Source organism: Cuculus canorus, chromosome 24, assembly GCF_017976375.1.
Source record: "Cuculus canorus isolate bCucCan1 chromosome 24, bCucCan1.pri, whole genome shotgun sequence".
NCBI classification, from domain to species: Eukaryota; Metazoa; Chordata; class Aves; order Cuculiformes; family Cuculidae; genus Cuculus; species Cuculus canorus.
In genome coordinates, this window is record NC_071424.1 from 3278245 (window position 1) to 3301273 (window position 23029).

Consider the following 23029-nt stretch of genomic DNA (forward strand, 5'->3'; position numbering starts at 1 on the left):
TCGCGGCCGTCCCTCAGCCCCTCTCCCCCCCATTCATTGCCTCTCGTGGCCGTCCCTCAGCCTCGTCTCACGGCGCGCGGAGCCGCAGGCGCTGTTGTCAAACCGGCTTTAATGCCCCCCCCCGCCCCCCTATTCGTTCTTGAGCCCCTCGGCGATGAGGTTGAGCTCGTAGCACCAGGTCTCGTAGCGGTACGCCATGCGGATCTGTGCCACGTTGGTCTTGCGGATGTCGTTGCCCTGAGGCCCCTCTTCCTGGTAATTCTCGCCCAGGAATCTCGCCTTCTCCTGCCGGGAGGGGACACCGGTCCAGCCCCGCCCCAGCACCCAATCGCGTGCTTGGAAAAGACCTCTGAGCCCCAGGGAGGAGGCGCCTGTGCAGCCTCGTCCCGGGTGGAGAATCGTAGGGTCATAGAATCATTAGGTTGGAAAAGACCTCTTGGATCAACGAGTCCAAACATTGCTATCTGCCACTAAACCATGTCCCTGAGCACCTCATCCACCCATCTTTTCAGTCCCTCCAGGGATGGGGACTTCACCCCCTCCCTGTGCAGCCTCTGACAGTGCCCAATGACCCTTTTGGTAAAAAATCTCTTCCTGACGTCCAACCTGACCCTCCCCTGGCACAGCTTGAGGCCATTCCCCTTGTCCTGTCCTGTCACTGGGGAGAAGAGCCCAGCTCCCTCCTCTCCACAACCTCCTTTCAGGCAGTTGTAGAGAGCAATAAGGCCTCCCCTCAGCCTCCTCTTCTCAAGGCTAAACAACCCCAGGTCCCTCAGCTGCTCCTCATAAGACTTGTTCTCCAGCCCCTTCCCCACCTTCATTGCTCTTCTCTGGACACGCTCCAGAGCCTCAACATCCTCCTTGGAGTGAGGGGCCCAGAACTGAGCACAGGATTCGAGGTGCAGCCTCACCAGTGCTGAGTCCAGGGGCAGAATCCCCTCCCTGGCCCTGCTGCCCACGCCGTGTCTGATCCAAACCATCTCCGTGAAGGAATTGTCCCTGATATCCAATCTAAACCACCCCTAGGACAACTTGAGGCCATTTCCTCCCATCCCACCACTTGGGAGAAGAGCCCAGCACCCACCTCAACCCAACCTCCTTTCTGGGAGCTGTAGAGAGCAAAGAGGACTCCCCTCAGCCATTTCTTCTCCAGGCCAAACAGCCCCAGGTCCCTCAGCCACCTCTCATAATCCCTTTTCGCCAGCACCGTCTCAGGTCCGTTCCCTTCTCTGGACACGCTCCACCAGCCCCTCAATGTCCTTCTTGGAGCAAGGGGCCCAAAACTAAACCCAGGATTCTATCAGCACCCACCTCATGGGAGAGGCCGCACTGCAGGACGCTGTTCCTGGCGATTTCACACATGTCGCAGGTGCTGAGCTTGAAGACCTGGGCAGCGATGGCGTACTCCTCCATCAGGGGCTCCTGCAGCCACAGGCTCTGTCAGAGGCCAGCCCGAACGCGGACGGCTTCCCTGGAGAACGAGACCCACCCCATCCCAGCCCCCATGCCCAGACACGAGCAGGTGATCGGCTTCCATGTACCTTGGTGTAATGAAACTGCATGGGGTCATCTGTAGAAAGGGACACCATGAGTCCCTTCTGGTGGAAGTCAAGCAATGGGTTCTTCGCATACTCCAGGAAGAGGCTGTTGTTGCTGAGTGGGGACATAGCAATGGGAATCTGGGCAAGGAAGTACAAATACTGCAACACCGGACTCTGTAAAGATGAGCAGAGGTGCCAGGTTAGGAATAAAGCTGCTGCACCCTCCAACTCTTCAGAGTCACTTCTCAGCCCAGCCCTGTGGTCCAACCAGGAAATCCAGTGCGCAGAGCTTGTGCATGCAAGAGAAGAGAAAGGAAAGTGAGCAATTCTCCAGGGCCCACGTGAAGCATGAGGGGCCAAGAGAGCTCAACCCTGTATGATTGTAGAACTCAGCTGGCTCCAACGATAACAGACGTATCCAGTGATAGGTCTGTGGGGCTGAGCCACAGAAATCTGAACACGTTTGTCAGCTGCATCCCCAAATATGCCTGGAGAAACATAAAGATTCATGTCACATCTGCCTGGGGCCAGGCTGCCTGTGTCAGTCTAAAGCAGAGGCCAATTAACTGTCAGCTACAGTGGATGCCACCTGCGAACGCGATCTCCTCTGCCATGCCTGGGCTGCTCTTCAGCAGGCTGCTGCACTTACCTTCTTGAGGTTGAGACCGTGGGAGATATTATCGGCTGTCATGAAGGCTGCAAGCAAATGTGTGATGGCCCCAGCTTCCCCACAGTGTGGACGGAAGAGGAACGTGTTCATCCCACGCTGCCTAGGCAGATGGAAGGGGGACTCAGAGCAGGCAAGTAGCCAGCTTAGGTGGCATCTGATGCAAGATTCCCTGACTTCAGGTCCATCTCTGCCCCTACCAGTGAGTCCCCAAGAATCTAGCTTGACCCAGGAGCACATTTCATGTTCTCCTCGCTCCTCTGTGCACACAACAGATGCATTTCTCTAATCCCAATGTTTTCATCCCAACCTATCACACTTCCTACTGAGGAGTGTCTGGAAATTGCTCTAGGACATGAAGCTCTGAACTACACTGGTGATAGAACAAGGAGGACCCCACTTCTTCCACACCAATCGAAGAGCTGAGACAACTCGTGAGGCAGCCCCCCTCTGCCAGCCCACCGCAGTCCCATGACAGATGCTGGTGCTCACCTGCGTAGGTTGTTAAGCACCAGGATGTTGGCATACATGTAGTACACATAGTAGGTGTAGGATGGGTTCTTCTCAGAGTTCCACTGCTCTGGCTTGGGGCTTTTAGTGGAGAACATGTGTCCACTGTGCTTGGATTCATCATCCACGCTGTCGAAGCCAGTGATCTGCTCGGCAAAGTAACAAAGCAGCCGCATCTCAAAGCTCCCCACCTCATCACACCCAGGAAAGCTGTCTCGCCCTGCCCACTGCAGCTCACCATAGCCCAGCGGTACCCCGTACCCCTGCCACATGTGGTGAAGGCTGCAGACCTCACTCACAAACCCCCAAGCTCTGTCAAGAGCTAGAAACAAAGCCCACATCAAACACTCCTCCAGGTGAGCCCACAGCAGCCAGCTCAAGGAGTCTCCCCTCTCCCAGCACCTCTGGGCACACACACGCTTTCCCAGGATGGAGCAGCAGGGTCACAAGCCCACTGATGACATTTTCCATACCAGCGCCAACGCCCCGTTTCTTGTGCATAAACAGAGATGTGAATGCTCACCACACCCTGACAACATCATCAGGTGACACTCACGTGGCGTAGAAAGACACTCAGCTCTTTGTGGGCTTGAGGATTGATAGTTGCCTCAAACACAGGAACAAAGATGTGTTCTAGCATCTTCCCAAAGTGTGGGAGGAAATTCTTAGCCCTGAACACATCACTGCGGACAGAGACAGGGATTAGCTGCTAGCAGAAGAACACTGCACACTGCCTCCATAATCCATTCAGGACAAAAAACGAGGTACGGTGTGCTGAAAGGCACAGTGCTCTGTCAGACCCAGAGCACGTACTAAATCCTGGGCACTTGGATCATCCACTTCATGTTGGGAGAATAGACCCGATGTTTGTTGAACCAGCTGGCTAGCTTGTGCCACTCCTCAGCTGATCGGCCATAGATCGAGAGCCGAGGCTCCGCATGCTGATACTTGGCATCCTCCAGATCAGAGCCAACCTCCTATGAACCAGGATGGAGAGTCTCACGGGGCCCTTGCAGCGCTCGGGCACAGCAGCACCACAGCATAACTGCTCTCTCCTCCCCTGCATCCTCACCTTGATGATGGTAGCAAAGTACTCGCCATTGATAGCATTCTCCGTCTTCAGATATAGGTCACGTAGCTCGCTGGCACCCACGGGGTTGTACTTGTCATTGAACTTGTCAAAGCGCTGAAAGGTCTGCCGCCCCTGGAGCCAAGAGGGTCAGGAGCAAATACACACACACACTGGGTCCAAGCGTACCAGCTGAGCAGAGACTGATCCAAACAACCCACATGGGAAAGCCAGGAGGTGCTACATCCCGCCACAAACACTAACACGCACAACACATCCCAGGTACACAGAGAGGGGAAGAGCCATGCCTACAGGCGTGGACGAGAGTGGTCTTACAGTAAATGCCCTACCACTTACAGCATGGACATCCAGAGAATCCACTGTCAGGTCATAAGGGTGTAGATTGAGCTGCTGAAAAAGCTGTTTCAGGGTGAGCTGTTTGCCCTTGGCGTCATAAACTACACGGTCAGCATCTACACGGTACGATTTCTTGATGAAACGCAGAAGATGCTTCTGGTTCATGCAGGCTGCAGCATGGATGTGTGTGTCCACCTGAGAAACCAGAGACAGCCCTCTATCTTCAAGATGAACTCCAATATCCAGTTCTCCCAGAGGGGAAGGCACTGAGACAACTCATCTTCAGCATCACCAGGGCTGTAAGTCTTGCTATGTACCTTCCGGCAGTTGTAGAAGTCCCGGTGGGGGTTATTCTTCAGCTCTTTCATCTCCTCCATCTCATTTAGCATTTCATGCACTTGGAACTTGGATGAGAGGAACTTCAAGCGTCTATGGGAGTAGGTCTTCCTAGTGAAAGCAAAGGGCAGAAGAGTGGCTGTGCTTTTAACCCTCAACATGTGGTCAGAGAGAGGGATGCAGCCTTTCCCTGAGGTGAAGGAGCTGATGCTGGCCTGGCTCCCCAGGGCACTTCTCCCATCTCTAGGACAGAGCCATGAGGGAAGGCACAGTCAAGTGTGAGCATATCTGCAGGGCAAGTCTCCAATTCCCGAATGATGACTGTGATTTACAGCCCCTACCAAGAGGGCTGACAAGGGCCAAGAACACTTTGGTAGTCAGCAGGCTGCAGGTATGGCATCAGCAGGCTCCTCCTGGGAAGCAGAGGAGGCGCTGCCTGGACCTCCCCCTGCTGAGGCAAGACCTGCTCAGCTGCACCCAGCAGCGCTGGGCTGTCTGTGCACTTACACAGGCCCTTGTGCGGTCAGGGCCAAGAGGAAGTTCATGTCATCAACGAAGCGCTTGAGGCTGGGGTAGGGCAGGTCTTTTGGCTCATCTCTGCCAGCCGCTGCCTTGTCTCCGTAGACATAAACTACCCCGTCCTTCATCTGGACATGGTATCCCAGATCCTCGGGGAGATTCCCAGCTTCAAAGGGATCCTGTCCATCCTTCACTGGCGGGGTGAACACTGCACCAAAGGGAGAACGCCGGGAAGCACAGGCTGCCAGGCACAGCCCCACATGCCTGCCACGCTCCTCCAGCCCAGGCAGAGGGCAAGGACAGCCCTCGTGACACTGAGGAAGAGGCCTGGGCAAGCAGCTCCCCTGTGGAGCACTTCCCCAGTCCTTCTCTGAGCCCTGCCCACCCCATGCTGAAGGCAGAGAGGAAAGCCCTCCAGATGCCCAGAGGTACCTGGACCAGCGTCACTCGCCCTCCAGACCTCGCCCTCGATAGTCCGCAGGTACTGAGACGGGGTCCTGGGGAACCTCTGCATGGACTGCTCCATGTATTGCTCCCGGATGCACAGGGCACGGTACAGACCTCGGCAGACAACTTCAAAGTCTTCAATTGTCACCTGCAAGAGGGCCATTGCTGAACACAACCACACAGCTGGAACCTGCCTGCCCAAGAGAGCCTGGTGCACCCAGAGGTAAAGAGGACAGCATCGTTCACAGCAAGATACCTACTGTATCACCCGCTCCATCCCACTGCTCTGCCCGGGCAGGGAAAAGGAGGGATGATAGGCACAGCCCTAGACATGGCAAAGGGCAATTTCTCACAACATACGCAATGGATTCCAGCTGTCACCTCCTCTTACACCCTTTGCTGCAAACTGTAGTTGGCACCAAAATGGAAGCCAGGCCTGGGCAAAACACTAAAAGCTATTTTTGGGGCCCAGGCTGAAACTAAAGCAGGACTAACAACATACACTGACCCAATATGTCAAGAATTTTGATTTACTGCACAGACAACTGTCAAGAGTCAAGAGAGGTCAGGCTGGAGCAGCATGGCAGAACACCATGCAGCACTTGCAGCTAGCTACAGTCACGGCAGAAGGAATGTGCTTGTGCATGAAGGGACTTTCAGCTTCCCCTGATTGCTCCTCTGCTGTGCAACTCCAGGCTGAGCAACCCGCCCCAGCCCAGGAGGGAGCAACCCGCCAGCAGTGTCTCAGAAGCAGCACTAATGTTATAGGAGGCTGTGGAGGAGAGCAGGAGGAGGAATTAGCACTGGATGTGAAAGCAGTCCTGGTCAGCTGGCTCTACATGACCTTGGAGCAGGGGGCTGGACCAGATGACTTCCAGAGGACCCTGCCACCCTCAGCCACTCTGGGATTCTGTGATATGCATAGATCTCAGACAGATATGTCTGTGTGCAAGCAGGAGCAGGCTGCGACAGAACGAGCACAGCCCATGCTGCCATGCCCTCCCCTCAGCCCTGCCCGGAGAATTCCCTGGGAAGCATGCAGCACCCCACAGACTCCTGCTAAAGAACTCAGCTCTAGATCCTCCAGGAATGCAGCCAGGCACCGTCAGATGCTCATGAGACACAGACTGAGCTGGAAGACAAACTTTCCCCACTCTGTCACACTGAGCATCACTGAGGGACAGGCAGGGACTGGATGAGGTGGCAGTTAGCACGGGGAAGGGTGTGACCATGCAAGTACCTACCCCAGAGGCATAGTCCCCTGTGATCTGTACCCGCTGGAAGTCAGGCACAGTCTGGTAAAGGGGGGAGGCAGAGATGACCTCATCGATAGTGGACAGTTTGGTTGTAGACTTATGAGCCACAGGGACTGCCAGTGCGATTGTCTTCAGGCGGAGCAGGCGCTTCCTGCCAGGGAGGAAAGCCTCAGGCAAACAGCTTGGACTCCAGGGCCACACGCCCATGCAGGGTCAGGGGTGTTTGCCACAGCCACACTCCAACTGTGTGCAGCAAGAATCATCTCACTGGTGCTTTCTGAGCACCTTAGACAGACACTGCCAATAGTGGAGGCCACAGCACATCAAGTAGCCACAGACTCCCAAGTGTGGTCTTTGGGAGTTGAGTCTTTCCAGAAAAAGGTGTCCAAGTCTCCTTCTCCAATAGCCCTGTGACCACTGCAGGGCTGAACTCCAGGGTGTCTTTCTGCCCAGCAGTGGGAACAGTTGGAAAGGACACCCTGAAGCTCTGATGCTCTGGGATTACCAATAATTTATCCCATTTTGGGTGTGCTGAGCTGTTTTCACAGGCCTCGATTTACGTTCCCCCTGCCTGCTTCCAGCTCTGGCTGGGAATGAGCAGACAACGCTCTTCTCCTTCACCCCGCTGCCCTGGTTGTTGCTCACCGCTTTTCTGTTGCGGCAGAGCTCTCCTGACGCATCATGTGCGCTCTCATTTCCTGGCGTGAGATAGGGCAGACCTCTTCCACATCGAAAGGAGAGATCTCTTGCCTGGTGGCCTCATCTTTCACCTCAGAGGCGAAGACCTTCTCTGCGAAGGAGCGCAATGCCTCATCCACCTCTGCAAGCAGAAGGACCAGAGTGTGGGGTCATACAGACATCTGGTTCCCGGTCACCCAACAGGCAGGTGCCCCTGCAAGACTCCCAGCAACCTCCAGAAAGCTGACAGAGCCCAGGGCACACACAGTGGGCTGGAAACATACCTAGACACCCCCAGCACACCAGAAAACATAATACAACCCACAGTCCAAGAGCAGTGCAAAAAGGCCCAGAAAGAAGCAAGTCCTCAGCAAGGACTTTGATCAACGTGATCCGGTGGAAGGTGTCCCTGCCCATGAAAAGGGTGTTGGACTGGATAATCTTTAAGGTCCCTTCCAACTCAAACCATTCTATGATTTTATGATTCTAAGGGCACTTAGAAGAGCATGCACGAGGAGGAGGAGAGGGAGATTCGCAGAGTCCTTACAGCGCAAGACCGCCTGGCTCCACAAGGCATCCAGTCAGGATAAAGACAGAGGTATCGATAGAGATGAACAGAGGTGCCAGCCCAAGCACTTAGTTTCTGCCATCACAGCGCAGGTGAAGTGCTCCTAGCTAGACTAGCACGTGCAGCATGCTCCAAAGGCACCAGGTAATGTGGCCTTAGGAAAGTCACCATCAATACAAGCTTGGCTGGAGCTTTATGAAGCAGGAAGAGGAAGGTTAAAAGCTCTTGCACTGCCAACCATAAACCATAAACAAGAATCCAAGGGCTCTTCTGGCAGCATCAGCAGCGCGTATTTGCACAGCAGCAGATGGACACTAACTGAGCAGGTTTTGCCTACGGCGGCAGCTCAGCATGAAGCGTAGTGAGGATGGATGCAGAAAGATGAACTGCACTGTCAACATGTCAGACAGGACACGGTCAGCAGCCGGGGACCAAAGCGTAAAGGGCTGACATGCAGGGCAGTCGTGTGCCAGACCTACAGGAGACTTTCAGTAATGAACCCAGCCATTTTTTTCCACAGGGTTGGGGGATCACAACAGTTTATTCCTGTAGACCTAAGTTTACGGAATAATTTGTAGCCCTGAAACTGCAAAACGTTTGTTCCTGCCACAGAGGAAACTCCACTAAAACAAGTTTCTCTCCTAAGCAGGAGCTCAGGGGTGCTAGGACAATATTTAACAAAGAGCAGCATCATGTATCAAGGGACCAAAAAGCTGGAATCATTCCACAAAACAGTGAGGGGCACAGCTGGCACTGCTGAGAAATAGCATCTCCTCAAACTGCTGACAGATCACCATGATCACTTCATTGCTGTTTGTTTCCAGTGATCATGTCTAGGCAGTGACACAGCAGAGCAGAGGAAAAGCCTGGCAATACTCACCCTTCTCTTTTGCTGTTTGAGATAAAACAGAAACAAAATAAACACATGTGATCAGCCCTTCAAAAACCTAAACCTTTTTTGCCTATTCATCACATCAGCGAAGAAAAAGAGATTAGTAAAGTACAAATTTAGCCAAAGCCTTCCCCTTACCAAAGAATGAACTGTACTTGTTGCTTTGTACCATACAAAGACGTAAGGTCAGTGCTGAGGGTTCCGTGACGCAGCCACGGTGCTGTGCACAGAAACGAACCGCACCACGGGTGCCGCTCAACCTGCGCTTTTGCAGAGCTGCTGCTTTTCAGCAGTTTGGGTCTCACTGCAGCTTTCCAAGGGCAATGGCCTTTTCTAGAGCCTCGATCACCTCAGTCAGTGCCACAAGCACCTAACAGATACCGAGTCATCTAGGAAGCCTGAGCTGTCTAGGAAGGTCACTCCCTACACCTGCATCAGCCGGGCTATTCTCAGTACTGTGCAGGGACGCAGAAAAGTGTAAGGACAACTTCAGATGGCAGAACATTCTCCTGCCTGAACAAGATAGCAAACATTTTAGTGACTGGGAGCACCGGGGCTGCTTTGCTGGTTTTTGTCTGTGTCTCGCTATCCTTCATGAAGATCAGGATAGATGGTCCTTTCAAAGATGTCAAGTTCCATCCTCCTGCTGCATTATTCACTAATAGGATCAGACACTGCATTTCCACAAACCTTCGTTCCTGGTCACAGAGTGTGACGACAACATTTTTGGGGTGCAACTCATGCCCTTTCCATCTGACCCAGAACATGCAGACTGGAGCTCTGGTATCACTAGTCACCAGCTGCTGACTTCCCAAAGTCCAGCCTGCAAACAACACCCCTGGCATTTGAACCCCACATATTCACTTGCAAACTAAGCATCCCAGAAATGCCAACTCTGACCTTTCATCTCTTCAGTGGATGAAAACTGCTTGCGATAGTCCTGATGTTGCAGGGCCAGGCTTTCATACCAGCCTTATGCACGAGGACAGCATCTATCACGCCACACAACACTGCGATTCTAAGCATGTTCTTATCAGTGCTGTTTGGTGCCAATATTCTCCAGGGCTCTGCAGTGGCAGTCACACATTCCTCGCTCTGTTCTGTGAAGCCTGGCTGTCCTTGCTCCTGCTGCCCAGCTTGTGTTTCCAGCCACTCGGGACTGCCGCACCCCACATCTTCCAAGTCTAACCAGGTTGACCAGACATTCCCGAAATATCTCTGCCCCTTTCCACAGTGATTTTATGGTATCGCTACAGGATACATCGCACTGCAGGAGGGACAATATTTTTCCTCAGTATGAGCAGAGCAAGATTTAAACAATAATGTTATATCTTCACTGCGCTATCCTAAAATACCTCCAAGCAGGAAGAAAAATGCTTGAAGTCCCCAGTGAGGTCCCCCAGGCTGCAAAGATACCACACTCCCAAATCTTGGAGGCTCCAGGCTAACAAGCGTCCCCTCTGTCTCGTCGTCTCAGTACCTGCTTTCAGACCTACCTGGAATTCTCACCCGCGACATCTTTGCAGCAAATGTGAAGAGCCCCAGGTAACGCCCCACTGCCACAGAGCACAAGCAGCTGACTGACCACACCAGAGCCTAACACTAATTCTACTGCTTTCCCTTTCCTGTAATTAGACTCTCCCACTCCAAAAGGAGAAGGGAGGTCAACTAATAGACTATTTAAAGTGCAACCACAAGCACTTGCACTGAAACAGGTGAAGCCAAGGCTCAAATTTAACTTTTTTTTTTTTTTTTCAAGTTAGGCTTTCATTTTACATTTAGTAGGATTCACCAGTTGTCTTGCCAGATTGCAGCTCCCCAGGGCAGCTGCGCCTTTCCAAAGGGGACGGTGGAAGTCTGTCTTGTAAGAAACTAAAACTGATGTCTTCTGCACTGAACCAATGGTTTAAAGGGGTTGATGTTTTCCTCAGAGCAGGAGCTGTGGAGAGGTACAAATGATTTGACAGGCTGAGAATGAATTGACAGGCTGAGAGAGTTGGGCTTGTTCAGCCTGGAGAAGAGAAGGCTCAGAGGAGATCCTACAGTGACCTTCCAGTAGCTGAAGGGGCTACAGGAAAGCTGGAGAGGGGCTGTTCACAAAGGAACATCCTTGTGGGAATAGGACAAGGGGGAATAAACTGGAGAGGGGCAGATTTAGACTGGACATTAAGAAGAATTTCTCCACCATGAGAGTGGTGAGGCCCTGGCCCAGGTTGCCCAGGGAAGCTGTGGCTGCCCCATCCCTGGAGGGGTTCAAGGCCGGGCTGGATGGGCTTTGGGCAGCCTGATCCAGTGGGAGGTGTCCCTGCCCATGGCAGTGGGTTGGAACTGGATGATCTTTAAGGTCCTTTCCAACCTAAACTATTCTATGATGCGCTTTCACCAACCAGTGTTTTCAGAGATTTTTCCTGAAAGGGGGGTCTACTAGAAAGACTAGATTTTAGCAACAGGAGGTGCACAGATGTCCTCACATCTTCCCAGGTGAATCAAACACATACACACACAAAAGGAAAGTGCAAGTAGATGTATTTTGCTCCTGACCCTTCATAAACAGCCTTTATAAATTATCATAATAGCAGTAAGGTGATATCCTGCTCTGTATGTGGCAGCCACAGACAAGGCAATCTTAGAGAGCAGCGCCAAGCTCAGTCCGAGGGATGACAAGAAGCTCATCTCTTAAGCTACACGCGGTGCGTGGGCCTGACAGAGCAGGGTGCCAGTTCAGGAAGTGCCTCTTGGCTGGTTTTGTTGACCCTTTCCAATATACAGGCACTAGGGCTGTACCCAGTCCTTTAGGGCCTCCTCAAACCTACGTCAGATCTCTCACACAAAAGTCGAAAACAGCTCCTGGTCAGAAGCAAACGGCCAGAGCTTGTAGTGCCCTGCACATTGTCAGGGTAACTGGGCTCCTGACTCAGCTTCCTGGTGGGAAGTGGTAAGCTTGAACAGGTCAGAAGGAAACAATAGTTTTGATTTGAAACAGTGTTTTCCTGTTTGTTTGTACTTCACTTCTGGATGAAGCTGAAAAAACGAAACCAGGACACGTCAAGCGAAGCGTTCAGGCTACAGTCAGCACAGTCCTGCTGCGGATTTAGGAGGTGACTCCGGTCATAACATTGAAGGGAGCAGAAAAGCAGCACTCTTGGAAAAGACAACACTGTTTGGGACTACACGTGTACAAAAGGGCTCCCTGTGCTATATTTTGTGGGAACAGCTATGAAAAGGCCTCATCCCAGAAAGCACTGGAATAAGTGAGAGTAATTTGCATAAGGTACAGAGCTAGAAATAATAAGGCATAGATATTGCCCATAGGTGCTTGAGAAGCTTGTGGCACAACTCACCAGTGAAGTCAGATGGGTTGAGATTTGGTACAGAATCTCCTGCTGAGATGATTTACAGAGCATCCAACAACTCTCTGGAAGACCTTCCAGTGCCTGAAAGGGCTCCAGGAAAGCTGGAGGGGGGCTGTTCATAAAGGCTTGTGGGGATAGGACGAGGGGGAATGGGTACAAACCGGAGAGGGACAGATTTAGACTAGACGTAAGGAAGAGTTTCTCCATCGTGAGAGTGGTGAGACACTGGCCCAGGTTGCCCAGGGAAGCTGTGACTGCCTCATCCCTGGAGGCGTTCAAGGTCAGGTTGGATGGGCAGCCTGATCCAGTGGGAGGTGTCCCTGCCCATGGCAGAGGGGTTGGAACTGGATAATCTTCAAGGTCCCTTCCTACCCAAACTGTTTTATGATTCTATCATCACTAGGTGATGTGCACAGCTTCAAAACACACCGAATTCTCCAGAAGTCAGGGAGTTTTAGTCCCACTTCCCAGATATTCCACAAGAATATAAAATGACATCCCCTCCTCCCCCGACATTCAGAGATGCAGCCAACAGGGCAAAGCTGGGATGTTGTTATAGTCTCGGTCTTGAATACCCAGGCTTCTCTCTCATGCCAACAGTACTCTTCAGTTTCTGAGCTGTTTTTGTTCTCCAGTTTGTGAGCCCCCACACCGCACTATTGTTTAACTATTTCATTTAAGATCGATAAAAAGTGCTTGTTTGCTCTCTCACAAGCATGATGCCCTCTCCTAGACATTCTGGATGCATCAAGACTTTGAGATTCACATCTGAAACCAAAAATAACCTTTAGGGTACAGAGGTCATCTTCTTCAAGAGGTCTCCTGATCTCCTTGCTTTTTAAATCACCGGGTCAGCTTAGCTGGGCTCATGGTAGAAATACGAGTAAAGCGTGGGCATGCTGGGCTAAAGTTAGACCTACAGCCTCTTTAGACTGACGTACAGAACACAAACAAGCCATCTTCCCACTCTTGTTCAGATGGAAAGTGAGTGGTTCACACCCAGAGGCTTTTGAGTGGCTCTAAACCCCCCACGTCTATCTCCGAGCTGCTTCGTTACACCAAGGCCATGAAAGGAAAATGCCAAACAAGACTGAAATTGGGCAGCACGGGGAATTCAGCAGCATCTCCCTCTGGTTTACCCAGCGAAGCAGCCGTGTTACAGGGGCAGCTGACCAAGCAGAAGCCTCAGGGCATGTTTTGCTAGAAAATGGGTTCTGTTCCTGAAGAAGAAAAGCATTAACAGAGAGTGGGAACAAGGAGACTCACAGGGCACTCCCTGATGTACCGTGCCTTTGAGGAACACCTTGCATGAAGAGCAGCCTCTGTGAGTTCTCTCCCCACAGAGCTCTTGGTCATTCCCTGCAGAGATTCCTTCAGGGCTGTTAAGGAGATGGAGCTGTTGGAACGGGTCCAGAGGAGGCTACAAAGATGATCGGAGTGCTGGAGCACCTCCCATACGAGAACAGGCTGAGTGTTGGTGTTGTTCAGCCTGGAGAAGAGAAGGCTCAGAGGAGATCTTATAGCGACCTTCCAGTACCTGAAGGGGCTACAGGAAAGCTGGAGAGGGGCTGTTCCTAAAGGCTTGTGGGGACAGGATGAGGGAGAATGGGTATAAACTGGAGAGGGGCAGATTTAGACTAGAAATTAGGAAGAATTTTTTCACCATAAGAGTGGTGAGACACTGGCCCAGGCTGCCCAGGAAAGTTGTGTCTGCCCCATCACTGGAGGTGTCCAAGGCCAGATGTCCAAGGTGGATGGGCCTTGGGCAGCCTGATTTAGTGGGATGTAACTAGATTTAGGGGGGTTGTAACTAGATGATCTTTAAGGTCCTTTCCAACCCAAACTCTTCTATGATTCTTAAAATCAGCTCCCATTCAGTACACAAGTCAAGCAGTCCTTCAGGTGTGAGCTTGTTCGTAGGGACAGTGACTGGCAACCATCGCACTGGAGGAGAGCTTCCCCAGAACACCAAGAACACCCTCGCTTTTAAGCACCCATCTCCCTTTGGAACAGGCAGTGACTCCCACAGCCCCACGGTGTGAGGGGCTTTACGCCCCTGTTACTCGGAGCTCCTTGCACAGAAAACAGAGATTGGACTTGGGGTTCCAGAGCCCTGACACCATGTCTTGGCAGAAACACACGGGATGCACTGCGATTGCACGGTCCAACAGCACTGCCCTGACCGCAGGAGAGCCAACAGGGATGTGGTTTAGAAGGCTCAACTAAGCAACCAAAAAACCTAACAGAGAATACAATTTGGACACAGCAATGAGTGTATAGCTGATGTCACTCTTGGAATAACTGGCAAAGAAAGTTCCCCTCCTTTTTTACTTAGCAAGGTCAAAGTCAGCAAAACTACTATGAGGGACCCCAGTAAAACACAGAGACTCGGCACTAACGCAGGGTGACACGGTGAAGGCTGGTGAAGTCATTAGAACCGGATTCTGGCACAAGCCCGTGGTACAGCTCAAAGCCACTCTCACTGCACATTCGTACTATGATGAACAAACACGATACAGCTGTTCGTGTCACCTTACAGCAGTGACAAACGGAATAAATCTGTGCCAAAGCTTTGTGTAAGCCAGTTGTGGATCCCGTGCCCAGATACCTGCCACAAAAGAAACAACCAAGGAATTTAAAGTTTATTCTTTAAAAAAGTTATTTAAGAAGCAAAATAATTTACTTCAAACCAAAAGAGATGTATTATTGAAAGCAAGCAGTTATACAAAATAACAACAAATTAGCCCTTGGATAAAACATCCAGATTCCCATAGTTCCCTACCACTCTGGAGGTTACACAAAGAGGGGAGTATAGGAGGACGACAAACAGGGTCAAAACGTAACTCAGTCTTCTACTACTCTCCTTCCCTCCATGAGCCTGAAGTCGCTTGAAATCCAATTCCAAGTCATGGAACTGTGCTAAAAATTATGGTGGCTTAAGCATCACCATTACTGCCCGAAATTCTGCTGGTGATGGCAAGAACAGAGCATGAGCACTGTTGTTTGAAGACCACGGAGTGGGGATACTGACAGGAACAAGTCATCGAGTTACACTACCTCCTCAAACCGCTGTGCTCAATCCAGAGCAACAGGGACTTTTCTTTCAGTCATTGCCACTGGCAATTTTTTAACAAGAGTGTTACTCTTTGTTTTTTCACATTGTGCCTCAAAGTTGTTTGTGCCTCTTCTTCCCAGTCAGGACAGCACGGTTAGCACAGTCCTAAATAACAACATCTGGACTAAATCCACAAAGTCACCTTTTCCAGAGACCTGTCTCATGCAAAAATTCCTGCGCTTATTATCTAAATAATTTTCCCCGCAGTCCTCAGGGTTTTGACCTTCCACAGCTCTCTCAGTTGCCACCACTTCAGTGAAGCTGGAAACAAGCACAACCGTTTACTCCCCATGCCGGATGAACACAACACCAGCATTTTCTCTGACCCTCTAGATCTGAAATGAAAATAAGGTGGTTGGGAGTTCCGCCTGCGGAGATCAGCTGCACAGCATTCTAGAAGCTGATGCATCCTCCTTTAAGGTTCCAGAGGTGAAACACAAACTGACCATCCTTACCAGGCCTTCTTCCCTCTTAGGGGTTCATACAGGCCAAAAGAAGGGAACACCAAAGAGAAAGCAGAAGCAGTTGCCGGATTGCATAAAATCCTGGGAATTCCCAAGTTCTGGAGTGACCACTAGGACATTTTTAATGACAACCAAAACCTGACGTGCATGTAGAGACATCATCATCATCATCACCCTCATCATCATCTGCTCAAAGAACGCTTTCACACATAAGTTTGCTTCTCGCACAAAACAAGGCTCTGCTGGTTGACTACAGACACAGCAGCAATTCTGTCATGTTTAACCTGAGGGCACGGGATCATCTTCAATCAAACCCAACTTGAGCCCGTGCTGCCCACAACACTGCCCACCACTGCGGATGTTACTGGAAAATAACGGTTTATGTAAAAACACTCTATTTTTAATTCTCAGCAGTGTCACATCAGTCAATGGTAAAATAAATCGCAAAAAGTACACGTAAGGATTATCTCAGTTAAAGAAAACATGTTGTAAACTGCTCCTCTTCATTCTAAGAAGAAAATTAAGAATGTAAGTAGTGAAGGAAAAGATATTAAAAGGAAGGATTTCTTCCCTCAGTATTTACTGATTTCAGATTCCCACTTGACATTGAGAACTCCAAATTAAGATGCACAAATGTGGCACTAACGAACTGAAATAAAGCCTCCTGCACTTTGTGTGCTTGCACTGGTTCGGCAGAGCGACTGAATGCTCCCTCTGTTGGCTGAAGGCTCGTTACTCTTCCATCAGAGAGTATCTGGGAATTCAGCTTTGCTGTCAGACCACACAGCGCAGAATCCAGCATCAGCAGCACAAAAACTAGGGAAGGAGACAGTATTCCAAGGAACAGTAGCAGGTTTTGCAACAGTGGCCACACCCATACATCCCAATCCTATGAGGTGACAACATTTTGCTCTAAGAACTCACACAGCCTATGTGGTAATTCTCTCGTACTCTGGCGCTGTCGGAACAAGCCCAGAATTCCCATCAGTACATCACACACCTTCTGCACAGTCATTGCTGAACTCACTTCCTTCCTTGTTTTGCAAGGATGCTGCAATTGGAGGCTTGCTCGGATCCCTGTTACAGCCCACTGCCTTCTCCGCTCAGCCTGGACCGGGAATGGATTGCATCAGAAGGGACCTCAAAGCCCATCCAGTTCCAACTCCCCTGCAGGGTCACTTCCCACTGGATCAGGTTGCTCCAAGCCCCATCCAACCTGGCCTGGAACCCCTCCAGGGATGGGGCAGCCACCGCTGCTCTGCGCAACCTGTTCCAGGGCCTCCCCACCCTCACAGCAAAACGTTTCTCCCTAAGATCTCATCTCAATCTCCCCTCTTTCAGCTGAAAACCATTCCCTCTCCTCGTCTCCCTGCACTCCTTGATCCAGAGCCCCTCCCCAGATCTCCTGGAGCCCCTTTCGAGACTGGAAGCTGCTCTAACATCTCCTTGCAGCCTTCTCCAGGCTGAACACCCCAAACTCTCTCAGTCTGTCCTTGTGTGGGAGGTGCTTCAGCCCTCAGATCATCTCCGTGGCCTCCTCTGGACCCACTCCAAGAGATCCATGTGCCTCTTACGTGGGGGCTTCCAGGGCCGGACGCACGGCTCCAGCTGCTGCAGTACGTGACGACCACTGCACCAAACACAGCCAGTCTGAAATCCCACTGAATCCCAGAACAGTGCGGGTGGGAAGATGCCTCTGGAGCTCATCCACTCCAACTCCCTGCTAAAGCAGGGTCACCTCCAGCAAGCTGCACAGGATTGCACCCAGGTGGGTTTGGATCTCTCCAGAGAAGATGACTCCACACCCCCCTTAACAGTCGGTTCCAGTGCTCCATCACCCACACTCCTTCCCTGACATGGAGACTCTCCAACTACCTTTTACGCAGAGACATTTTGAAGAGACTGTGTTTACAGTCTGGTGGTAAGAAAATAACTTGAGTAATTTGCTAGTTACAGACAGGGCTGAGTAACAGCTCTTCAAACTAACTAACCAACCTCCAGTTACCAGATCAACTCTTGAGAAGCTGCCCACAAATGTTGGCAGTTTGTGTTAAAAATGAGTGGCTGACTGATTTGGTCCAACTTGGAAGAGACCTGAATGCTGCGGAAAAACAATATAAATAGTTCCACCTACAAAGAAAGCAAAAAAAACCAGATGCAGTAAGTCCCCCTCCCTAGTTCAAGTCTTTCAAGTGCCTCCTGGATCTTCCAGCCCACAAATTCCCACATCAATATCTTGTCAGGCAAAGAGATTACCCACACAAGACTTGCCTGCTCAAGACAATGAGCTCCCAAGTAATTCCAGTCCTTGGGGTTTCCTCAGCAGGGGCCAACTTCGAATCTTCTTAGCAAACAGGCACTTCAGTTAGGAAAGATATCTCCTTTTTATTACAGAAAAAGAGGGATCAGTTAAGTGGTTCTCCTGGCGCAAAGGAGCTGTTGCAAATACGCTGTACAGGTGCACCAAGAGCAGATACCAACCTGGTGCGTGACAGGCACACTCATGGTGCAAACCTACTTCTGACGTTACCTGCCAAGCAGCGATCAGTGCCAGCTCTCTGACAGCACTGGAAATCAGAATCCAATAGAAAGGGAACAAACATCATGTCTAACTTTTACTCTAGAGGTAAAGTGTCATCTTTTTTCACAGCATTTAGTCTCTATAGTTCACTCTTCTTGAGACTGGTTTTCTTCTTGAACAAACCCAGGTAACACAGTGAGAATAGAATCCCAGTACACCAAGAGATGCGACTGCTCCGTTAGCTGAGCAAGGAGGTAGGTGCCACAGATGTTCTCTTCAGATGGAGCACGGAAAAGGACCTTGTGCTAATTAACCGGTACCAAGATTCTGGTCCCTGGCACCAAAATACTGCAGGGCATCAGCGTGAGACGCAATACAGTAGCATTGAGACTCGTCCAGCAGCTACATCTGAACCACACATTCTCGGCATCTGGAATAGAAAGGCATCTCCTGTTAGCTGCCATCCGGCTCTGTGATGGGCGTGCGGGGCAGCAGCGCAGCGCACATCCTGGGCCGCTCCACCTCTTCTTTTAGAGAACTGCTGAAAAGAATCTGCCTCAGCTGGGGAACTCACAGATTTCATTACTCGCGTTACTCTTTGTGGCTGATCGAAGGGTGTGTATTCCAGAGGAGCGCAGGTGTAGAAACCAATCAATCCCCAGCAAACAGCGACTGCAGAATTGCGCACACCCCTCTGCCTAGTTCAGGTGTTTCTCATGTGCAAGGCAGAGATTACACCTTCCCCAGTCAGAATGGTCTCCTAAAGGAAGGAGACACGGACAAGGATGATATAGAAAATCACAGTTACCAGTTTAGTGGGAAACCACAGGCTGCAGCAGAAGTGCTGCTGCGCACAAAAATTCCTTTTCTTAAGCTTTACTGTCTACTTAGAAGGAAAAAAACCCCAACCTAAATAAAGATTCTGGAGAAACAGTTACTGGTAGGCTCCAAATCTCTGGGTATCAGTGGGTTGTGAGAGCAGTCAAACACCCACCGAGGGCAGCGGGTATCTCTGAGCCACGCTTACCAAGAACTGAAACACACAGACAAGAACCCACTGAAAAACTTCAATTACAGCTCACCTGATCACATCACAACGCAGGACAATCCCATACAGCCTTGGTTCCCATCTTCATTGCTGTTGAGCTTTTTCATGCGATACTGCCGGATCTCTCTCACTAGTGTGTAAAAAGCATCTTCCACACCCTGTATGCAAATGATCCAGGTAAAGCGTTTTCTTTCCTGATGCTTTTGGGATCACTGCTCTCTCCATCACAGGATCCCTTCACATGTTTGAAAGACACGGCTCTACAGGAAGCTCAGTCACCCGCTAATCCCAAGGTTATCCTTGCTTATACCCTTAGCTCTTCCTGGCAGTAAACATTTGGGGTAACACCCAGGAAAACATCAGGGAAAACTGCACCTATGGACAGGCTCCGTGCAGGAAACAAGCTGCCTCTTGTCTGATCACCTTCAGTTTAGAATTCCCAGTGTTTCCTGACTACTGCTTAATAACCGGCCCCTGTCTGCTTCATTCCATGGGGGTGTGGACAGAACACGGGCTCGCTGGCAGAGCTGCGTATCCGACATTGCCCTGAAAAGGTCTGTCTCCCCAGCCTGGGGAATTCCTTCTGCAAACATAATCTTAGAACTAGCCTTCATTACGAAGCCAGGGAAACCAATCAGGTCTGGGATGACCAACTGCACAGTCCGGCCACTTCTCAGCGAGAGCAGGTGAAGCTCTGTTCTTTATATGAACACACACACTCAAAAGAAAGCCAGCACAAGTCTGCAGTGGTGTGTGTACTGGCCTAGCCCAGAGATGGAACAGAGCTCTCTCAAGATAAGAGTGAAGGGAAATTAAAAGCTAAAACTACAAAGGGATTAGAAAATGCTTGCTGCTGTAGATAAAGAGCACATGGGAAAAGGTCATACTATTCCGCATTTGGCACACAGGAAGAAGTCAAAGAAAGAGAGGAAGCGCCTCACCTGTCTGGTTTTAGCAGATGTCTCTATGAAGGGGATTCCGTAGCTCTTTGCTAACTCTTGAGCCTGTTTTGTGTCTACTGTTCTTGTGGGCAGGTCACACTTGTTCCCAACTAGCACCATTGGCACATCATCCGAGTCTTTCACTCTCTTGATCTGTTCTCTTTAAAAAGACAAATAAAACCAAGTCAAGAGCGAGTTCCTAAACATAAGAGCTGTCCCAGTTCAGTATTGAAGCAACCTTGTGCTACAAAGACACATGTTGAAGCTGGACTGGACCTCAGGGGTTCCAGCCTAAGCAGTATGCCCAGCAATGCTGTGTGCTCCACGTCTGACTCCTCTTGGATGTACTTGCTTTCTCATCCATTTTCAGAGGGATCACGTTCTTTACACTCTAAAGATCATCTGATTAACACAGCAGCCCAGAAACCCATCCCGCTCCCAATCGCCTAATAAAATCCCAATCACCAGCTTGGAAAACATCCTGAAGGAAGTGGGAAGTTTAATGTTTGCGTATTCTTCAGTCTCCACTGGGTCTAACAGCAGTCCAACCTGCTCCAACCGCCCCTCCCCGCACGCCCCAATTTGCACCTGTACAAGTTGATGTCAGCAAAGGATTTGCTGTTGTTAATGGCAAAGACACAGAGGAAGCCCTCCCCGGTCCTCATGTACTGGTCGCGCATGGCGCTGTACTCCTCCTGCCCCGCCGTGTCCAGGATGTCCAGCAGGCACGTCTCTCCATCGATGACCACCTGCTTGCGGTACGAGTCCTGCAATGCACACACCAGTCTCACGTCAGCGAGCTGCCCCAGCCGGGGAAACACAAAAATGACAACAAAGCAGAGGATTCTGGTTCAGAGCAGCCTGGTCCCCAGGAGCCCTGCCTGTCCCCACCACACCTCTAGGGGACGTGGCCCCGTGCCCTCCCCAGCCCTTTCTTTTATAGAATCATAGAATCACCAGGTTGGAAAAGACCTCTTGGATCATCGAGTCCAACCATTCCTATCTGACACTAAACCATGTCCCTGAGCACCTCATCCACCTTCAATTCCTCCAGGGATTGGGACTCCACCCCCCTCCCTGGGCAGCCTCTGACAGGGCCCAATGAGCCTTTCGGTGAAAAATCTCTTCCTGGTGTCCATCCTGACCCTCCCCTGGCACAGCTTGAGGCCATTCCCTCTTGTCCTGTCCCCTGTCACCGGGGAGAAGAGCCCAGCTCCCTCCTCTCCACAACCTCCTTTCAGGCAGTTGTAGAGAGCAATAAGGTCTCCCCTCAGCCTCCTCTTCTCAAGGCTCTCTCAGCCGCTCCTCGTCAGACGTTCTCCAGCCCCTCAGCAGCTTTGTTGCTCTTCTCTGGACACACTCCAGAGCCTCAATATCATTCTTGGAGTGAGGGGCCCAGAACTGAGCACAGGATTCATGGTGTGGTGTTACCAGTGCTGAGTCCAGGGGCAGAATCACCCCCTGGCCCTGCTGGTCACACCGTGTCTGATCCAAGCCAGGATGCCATTGGCCAATCATAAAATCACAGAATGGTTTGGGTTGGAAGGGACCTTAAAGATGACGTAGTTCCAACCCCCTGCGATGGGCAGGGACACCTCCCACTGGATCAGGGGGAGCAAAGCCCCATCCACCCTGGCCTTGAATCCCTGCAGGGATGGGGCAGCCACCACTTCCCTGGGCAGCCTGGGCCCGGGCCTGCTCGCCCTCATCACGAATCAACTCCTCCTGCCCAGTCTACACGCTCCCCTCTCCCGTTCACCCCCGCCGCCTCCCGCCCTATCGCTACGGGCCTTTGTAACACCCCGTGAAGAACCCCCCCCGCAGCAGGCGGCCCCGCTCCCCGCCCACCTCGATGGTGGGGTCGTACTCATCCACGAAGTGGTTCTGGATGAGCTGAATGGTGAGCGCGCTCTTGCCGACGCCGCCGGCGCCCACCACCACCAGCTTGTACTCGGTCATGGCCCCGCGGGGCGCGGCGCGGCCCACCCCCCGCCCCACCTCAGCCCGGCGCTTCCGGCCGCGCCGCCGCTTCCGGCCACGTGACGCGCGGCGGGCGGAAGGATACGCGGAGGGACGGAAGGACACGTGACGCGCGGAAGGACACGGCGCGAGTCAAAATCAAGTAAAACTTTATTCTATTTCCATTCTTTTGCCATTAACAGAAAAAAAAACAAAACAAAAAAAAAAACAAACAAAAAAAAACCCCAAACAAAAGAAAAAAAAAAACCTGGAGAAAAAAAAAAGCAATGTTCGTCGTACAAAGATAACGCATCTCCCAGAGAAGAAAAACCCTAAGTCGAAAGGAGGGGCCGCGCCCCGCGGGGCGGACAAAGAAAAGCACACAGACATCAACTATTTCACCTGATGAAAGTCTCGGTACAGCTATGGAGAGCCTAAGTATTTATTCGTTATGGAACGCGGGGTGCCGGCTGCAAAACAGAAAAACAAACCCATCACTTCAGGCACAACTTCTGTTTTGTTTGTGGTTTTTTTTTTTGTTTGTTTTGTTTTTGTTTTTTTTTCTCCAAACTCAAATCAGTAACAGAAAGGGGCGTCGGAAGCTGCGGTGTCCCAAGCAGCAGCGGGTTTGTGCATTGTTTTAAATATGTTTAAATTACCACACTGATGGCACACCTCGGCCTTAGGAAATTCTGCACTGCGTGTCCAGAACGCTACAAAAAAACCACAAGTCAAGCCCAGAAAGAGGCTTTTCGCTGGGCTCCCACAGCTCCGCCGGCTAAAGGATT

General features: G+C 51.1%; 2 protein-coding genes across 4 annotated transcripts; both read right to left on the reverse strand.

The window, feature by feature from the left end:
* Nucleotides 1-129: 129 nt before the first annotated feature.
* Nucleotides 130-10473, reverse strand: AMPD1 (adenosine monophosphate deaminase 1). Of its 3 annotated transcripts, XM_054087367.1 has the most exons (15): nucleotides 10337-10473; nucleotides 7348-7522; nucleotides 6691-6853; nucleotides 5432-5594; nucleotides 4988-5207; nucleotides 4462-4591; nucleotides 4145-4339; nucleotides 3791-3922; nucleotides 3532-3695; nucleotides 3275-3401; nucleotides 2701-2864; nucleotides 2191-2311; nucleotides 1542-1715; nucleotides 1312-1422; nucleotides 130-285 (listed from the first exon to the last, which is right to left on the reverse strand). In XM_054087367.1, the coding sequence occupies exons 1-15, from the start codon at nucleotides 10356-10358 to the stop codon at nucleotides 130-132; spliced, it is 2217 nt and encodes a 738-aa protein (XP_053943342.1). In that variant the 5' UTR covers nucleotides 10359-10473. The 3 variants fall into 3 exon arrangements, 2 of the variants coding, with proteins under 2 accessions (XP_053943342.1, XP_053943343.1); XR_008453464.1 differs by lacking the exon at nucleotides 2191-2311 and having other exon boundaries at nucleotides 248-285; XM_054087368.1 differs by lacking the exons at nucleotides 6691-6853; nucleotides 7348-7522; nucleotides 10337-10473 and adding an exon at nucleotides 5707-6003.
* Nucleotides 10474-14033: 3560 nt separating this feature from the next.
* On the reverse strand, nucleotides 14034-22293 carry NRAS (NRAS proto-oncogene, GTPase). Its single transcript, XM_054087370.1, has 5 exons — nucleotides 22131-22293; nucleotides 20871-21049; nucleotides 20283-20442; nucleotides 19376-19499; nucleotides 14034-18723 (listed from the first exon to the last, which is right to left on the reverse strand). Exons 1-4 carry the CDS (start codon nucleotides 22239-22241, stop codon nucleotides 19380-19382), a joined length of 570 nt encoding a protein of 189 aa, XP_053943345.1. The 5' UTR covers nucleotides 22242-22293; the 3' UTR covers nucleotides 14034-18723; nucleotides 19376-19379.
* Between the last annotated feature and the right edge of the window lie 736 nt (nucleotides 22294-23029).

Coding starts and splice junctions, on each gene's coding strand:
- AMPD1 (XM_054087367.1), bottom strand. CDS start 10,358: ATGTCGCGGGTGAGAATTCCAG. Junction 5,208..5,431: donor GGCGAGTGACGCTGGTCCAG/GTACCTCTGGGC, acceptor CCTTTGGTGCAG/TGTTCACCCCGCCAGTGAAG. Junction 4,592..4,987: donor CTGACCGCACAAGGGCCTGT/GTAAGTGCACAG, acceptor TGCTTTCACTAG/GAAGACCTACTCCCATAGAC.
- NRAS (XM_054087370.1), bottom strand. CDS start 22,241: ATGACCGAGTACAAGCTGGTGGTGGTGGGCGCCGGCGGCGTCGGCAAG. Junction 20,443..20,870: donor GCTGACATCAACTTGTACAG/GTGCAAATTGGG, acceptor GTCTTTTTAAAG/AGAACAGATCAAGAGAGTGA. Junction 19,500..20,282: donor CATCTGCTAAAACCAGACAG/GTGAGGCGCTTC, acceptor ATTTGCATACAG/GGTGTGGAAGATGCTTTTTA.